The sequence below is a fragment of the Barbatula barbatula genome (assembly GCF_947034865.1).
Source record: "Barbatula barbatula genome assembly, chromosome: 18".
In the NCBI taxonomy this organism is placed as follows: domain Eukaryota; kingdom Metazoa; phylum Chordata; class Actinopteri; order Cypriniformes; family Nemacheilidae; genus Barbatula; species Barbatula barbatula.
The window spans coordinates 2475331-2481354 of record NC_136781.1 but is presented as its reverse complement, the minus strand read 5'-3'; the positions used below and the strand labels follow the sequence as shown (position 1 = coordinate 2481354).

At 42.5% G+C, this 6024-nt stretch overlaps 1 protein-coding gene across 1 annotated transcript; it reads right to left on the bottom strand.

Moving 5' to 3' along the window:
* Nucleotides 1-339: 339 nt before the first annotated feature.
* Nucleotides 340-5405, bottom strand: purab (purine-rich element binding protein Ab). The gene has a single exon (XM_079479215.1). The coding sequence runs from the start codon at nt 5363-5365 to the stop codon at nt 4517-4519; it is 849 nt and encodes a 282-aa protein (XP_079335341.1). The 5' UTR covers nt 5366-5405; the 3' UTR covers nt 340-4516.
* Between the last annotated feature and the right edge of the window lie 619 nt (nt 5406-6024).

The following is a 6024-nucleotide window of genomic DNA, read 5'->3' as shown; positions in this document are numbered from 1 at the left end:
AAGTTTTTACTTCATATTCTTTTTTACCAGACTAACACGGTTAATGTATAACAACTAGATTTCCTTAATAATCTCTACAGTTTTCTTTATCTCACTATTATTCTAAAGCATTTTTAATCTAACTTGAATAATGTGTAAACCTGCCAAATCCATTATAACTCAATTCGTATTCTTATTTTCCTCTATTTACATGCCAAGTACTTTATCTTCTTTATCTGAAGATCTGTTGTTAGGTTTAATATAGATACATTCAAAAATACCACCACTTATTGAAATGAGCATTGAGTTTCCTCCTGTAAGTCATCCGGTATTAATGTACAAAGACCAACTGATGCCAGGGAGGAATGGATGATTTTATTGCAATTAGTCATTTTCAGACACAAAGGCTTTCCAACTCAAAAACAACATACGTACCTGTACAAAAACACACTTGTTACCATGAACGTAAATTCGAATAAAGTGGTGAGAACACGCACACAGCAAGGGAACGAAGGTAGGATGCAGAGGGAGGACAGTTGTGGTCGTGATGAAAAGTAGAACACGACGGATTTCTAGGCCAATTTAAGCACCATATTCATGTTATAGGAAAGGCAGAACAGAATACCTTAGAATGTATGACAGAAGTTTAACATGGGTACACACATGAGAATAATCATCACAGTACTTTTTTCATTAGACATTTTAACCAACTAAAGAAAATAACAGTTGGTGCACTACTTAGTCATCATGCAATTTACTTTAGTAAACCTTCTGTAACACAGACAAAATAGACTTCAATATGTAGAAGAACTTCATAGATTTCTGCCAAACAGCAATTGTCACAAAGCCTGGAAAGTAATTATATAATCTTTGAATGTGAGGTCACCTATCAAAAATAATATGCTGATTTTTTATTTTCTTTATATATTTAAAGTGCAAGTATTTTATCCATTTGATTCAATGCTTTCTGTAAGTATAAAATACAAAGAAAAAAACAGCAATATGCATTTCCTAAATACATTTCCAATATACATACAGCCTATATAGATTTCAATACATATATAGGAATGTATGTAGGAAACATAAACATATTTATATATATGCTATCTTTTTTTTAATAAAGAGGAGCATCATATGTAACAAACCATATATACACACACGACACAGGTCATATATATATTTTTAAGTACAACACATTGGATAGGGAATAAAAAGGAGATGGTGGGATATGTAAATACCCTCCTTGTGCATTGACCCTTGATGCAGAACCCCCTTTCCAAACGTCTTCTGGACAGTCTGCTTAATGCGTCAGCATATGCTCACAGTTACATGCTAAGCTGGTCAAAGCCTTGAGCTTGTGAGACCAAAGGATCGTGATGTATGAGAACATTGTCACTGACCATGAGGAGGGGATGAGGAAACGATAGAATAATCAGACACACAGCTTCATGTATGTAGGAGATCAAATGGAGATGAGTTCAAAAGGAAAGTTATTTGTTTTTTGTGTTCTGCGAACTGCAGATTGGATCAGAAATACACTTTCTGCTCATTAAGGACAGGTGACATTGGAATCAGCACCTCTAATGGGAAAACAGACTGAAACGGACTCAGTCAAGAGTAGCTTCTGCCATCTTACACAGACTTTTATCCCCCGACAGCCTGTTGTGCATCAAACCAATACTGGTCTGTGGTCTGAAAGCAAAGGCGTATCTTTGCTGGTGGAGAGCTTGCACAGGACAAGACAAAAATTTCAAAAAAAGTCTTGGCCGAACACTGCCACCTGGTCATTTAGTACCCAATAGCACCTTAAGAATTCAATTTGAAAACAGAACTTGAATTTTAAAACACCTGTGCGTATTCGATTGAGGGATTTATCTCGAAACAAAACAATATTTTTCGTGTGAATGTGACAGGGCACGTTTTAGATTCGAAATGCCCTTTTCAAGATAAAAAAGAAGGCTTCAACATTATTTCCCGTTTAGATTTCAGTTCATGCTTAATATTTAATAGTCATCGCAAAAAAAAAGATCAGGGCAGTGATAAGAAAAGATTTGCTTCACCGGTCTAAAGGGGAAAAAAAAAGATTGTGCACGAATATATTCAAAAAATAGCCCCACAAAAGAAGCACACAGTTCGAAAGATGTGACCATATGCTTATAATGAAAGCTGACAAAGTGCCTATGAATGTTTTTAATCTTTCGCAGAAGTAATGACAACTTTTCTCAAAATGTCCTCAAAGCGCTTAACATGGAACAGGCCTTTAGCCGAGAGTCGGTGACAAAACCCCACAAACTATCTATAGGCTGGTGACTTTTGGCCTCATTTGAACAAAATTTTATCAAGCAGAAACGGGTGAAAATGGTGTCAGGTCTTGATAAGAGCAACAGGCTTGTCACTACATGTCTTTGCAACACTAACAGTAGGCCTACTGTTAAGCCTGTTGACAAAATGTGTATGTGCTCTGCTACTTTAAATACAAGCGTCTGCCACATGAGTAAATGTAAATGCAGAGAGCTGGTCTACGTCAGGAGGGTTTGAGGAGATTTTTTTCCAACAACATTGTTCACATACTTTTAGCAAATATATATTTATGAATATTTCTGACCGAAGCGCTGTGCATTAAAAACATCAGCTAAACACAAACATTATCAACCGGGCCTTCCACTACTCCAAAAACCGGAACGTTTTTACGTCACAACGAAGGAACGCGCCTGATTGGTGCGCCTGATTAGCGCGCGAGCTCAGTCTCCCCGTTTTTGGTGACCGGCCGTTAGAAGAATGACGTGTTATTTTAGGCAGCTTCCCAGAAAGGTTAGTCGTCTGGTTTTTAATCTCATACACAGTTAAATTAGCTTCATGAGTCGATATTTTTTTTGTCGTTACAGGGGACGAGTACCCACACAGAATGCCGGAATTGGCACGCGGCCTGCAATATTGCACACGCTAGCCTACGGCAACGTTAGCACTGTAGCTTCAGTGAGGGAAGTAAAATCTCAAAGAGCGATGTGACAGGATTTAAACGAACCTAGCAACTGATAAGTAAACCCGGCGGAAATAAATCCCACGAACGGGATATTAGCACCATACAAAAAGCATACGGCCGTAAGTCTATACTAATATAGTCCTACATTAGCATAACGTCGGACACAGCCGCGTCGCTCTTTTTTTACACGAAGCTATATCGTTATTTTTACACGGAGCACGAGCACACCCCCACCGCCTTTAGGTGACTAGCGCTGCGCTGACCTGGTGTCGAAATTACGATAATTAAAAGTCTTTGAACGATTGGAAAACTTTCGAAATCTGTGAAATTTAGCGTTGAATTTAATCATAATAATTTGGACACGACGTCAATGCCAGCATACATCCATGTTTACGTCAGCGCTGTTTGACGATGACACAACAGCCACCGTTCTCTTCTCGGCGACTCTTTCTTTGATTGGCTTGTTGAGGAAGGTTAAGAAGCACCACGAGTGGTACGGCGACAACGCAGTCGTGACCCCAACAACAAAGAAAGACAAACAGCGATCGGAATAAAGCATGTAAACGTGTGGAGAGATTATAAGGCACCGGAGTTGTTTTTTGACGTTGTAGAGGATGCTCCGCGCAACTTCACACGCGCTCACACTAGTTGACAGCTTCGTTTAGCAGTACCCCCCCCCCCCCCACCACCACCACCAAATACAAGCGCCGCACCCCCCCAAAAAAAAAATTCCCACAGAAAACGTGGGTCATTTTAATAGGATCTAAGTACATCTGATTCACAAAATCATAGTTCGTATACCTAAGTTAGCACTTCAATGAAACTGTTTGCCCGAATGTCAGTGGGCATGGTGAAACAAACGTCGTTTGAGCGATGCGCTCCGGGTTCACTGCGCGGCTACCGAAGCACACATCGCATGACATTGCGTGCAAACAGACGAACTCATTTGCTTTATGTCTATAATTAACAGGCAAACGAGGAAAGGTCGTATCTACATATCCTCATATGCATTTAAGTCGAACAAGGGGTGACATGACGTCTAATATTCGGACTTGGTGCGTGTTGGTCGTACCATTACTTCTGTTCGTTCTCTGTTTGAACCTTTGGTTCCTAAATAATAGCTTTTGTGCTGGAAGTCAAACGTGAGCTCTAATTATAAATGTAGCATATTTCTCATTAATTTGCACCTTTGGAAATAGTGTTAGCTTGGATGTATCAAACACATGGGTAAAGAGGGAAATACACACTTCCGCCTCTATGACACTCGCACCATCCAGGACACGGTTCAAATAGATCATGTTATCGGTAGCAGCGTCTTACTGTTAAATGGTGAGAAAGTGGGTAACATCCGGCGATGGGTGAAGAGATGCAACTGTTAAAGTCTGTGAGGGTTGTGTTGTTGTTGTTGTTGATCGATCCCTTGAAATTCTATCTCACATCTCGCATTACAGTAACGTTTGATTATCATGTCGTTCGTTAAATATCTTTTTTAATGTCCTATTCTCCGCGTATATACATCGTGTGTATTTGTATACATGTATATGTATACATCCATTAATCCTCGTCCCCGTCGTCCCCTTGCAGGCCCTCCGGTTGCATCTCGCGCGCCCTCCTCTCCCTGCTCCTCTCCTGGATCTTTTTCATGTCGTCCGCGTATTTGCAGAACGTCGCTCCGAATTTGGACCACACTTTGCAGGGCACCGTAATGGAGTTGCGGTAGGTGGGCTTCACCTCGCTCACCCGCATGAACACGCCGTACTTGTTGGAGCCCACGTCAAAAAAGAAGCGCTTGTTATCCACAGTCAACGAGGTGCCCTCTGGCAGCTCCGCGGGGTCCTCGTCCACGCCGAAGTCGTCGATGAGTTTTGCCAAAGCGTCGCGGAACTCGATGAGTCCCTGCGCTGGAAGTGCGATGGTCTGGCCTTGCGATGCTCCCAATCCGGGCCCCCGATTCACGGTCTGTCTGATCCTCAGAAACCGTCCCCTCTGGTTCTCCTTCAGATCCATGTAGTACTTTCGATTCTCTCGCACCAGAAACTCGCTCTTAAGCGCCCTCCTGGGCTCGTCCTGCGCCATATCGGGGTTGCTGGGACCCAGCTGGGCGTAGTGCTCGATGAAGTCTCCCAAGTAGTCGCGGAACTCCACGGCTACCGACATGGAGAGAGTCAGGCGGCTCTTATTTCCCCCGGCCCCGACCTCTGCTATCTTCAGAAAGCGGCCTTTGGCGTTCTGCTTTACGTCCAGATAGAAGCGTTTGTTCTGAATGTCAACCCGCTTCGACGCGAGCTCCTCCGTGTCGTGCTGCAGCCGAGATGCTGCGCCCGTCGCGCCCGGGTGCATTGGGCTGGCGCTGGGGCCTGTGGCGAATCCACCGTGCTCGCTTCCACTGTCTCTATCCGCCATGATGCAGCCTCCCCGCTTTCCTTCTCTATCCGTCTCCCTCAGCCCTGCTGCAAAAGCGACTTCTGCCGAGCGATCTCGGCACTCTCGCGAGATCTGCGCGTACGGCTTCAAATCGAAAGAACGGGGCCTTCTGCAGTCTGTGAGATTCTCGAAATCAGGAGTGTGTTGGTTACAGTCATATCCGCGTTAAAGTTGCGCACTTGAGAAGTGAACTATATTTCAAGGCTTTTTGCTAGCGTTTAATGAGTTGGTTGACAGTTTAATCACGCTGGCTTTGATTTTATTGTATTTAGTGATTTTGTTTTTACATTCATACCGTGCAAATAATAAAAGAGCAAAGTAAGGCTGCTATGTTGGATTGGCAGCCTTTAATAATTATAATTGGTAACACTCCTTTGCTCCAATACAAATAAACAAGTGTAATAAAATTGCTTTCTTACGATAACAGTCACGTACCGCAAACAAGTTTGAATTCATCTAAATAACAACGTGTAAGAGATAAATCTGTTTGCTGTCCAGCACCACGGACAGCGACAATGTCACGCCCACAATAGTAAACGGGTGAGCTGTCCAGTAATGAATGCGTGAATCTGATTAAATGAAACATAATGCTTGTACCCCTGAATTATATGGCGTATAAGAGTAGAAAACGGGTTAAT

Bases quoted from the DNA above. Each gene is read 5' to 3' on its own strand.
- purab (XM_079479215.1), bottom strand. From the start codon at position 5,365: ATGGCGGATAGAGACAGTGGAAGCGAGCACGGTGGATTCGCCACAGGC.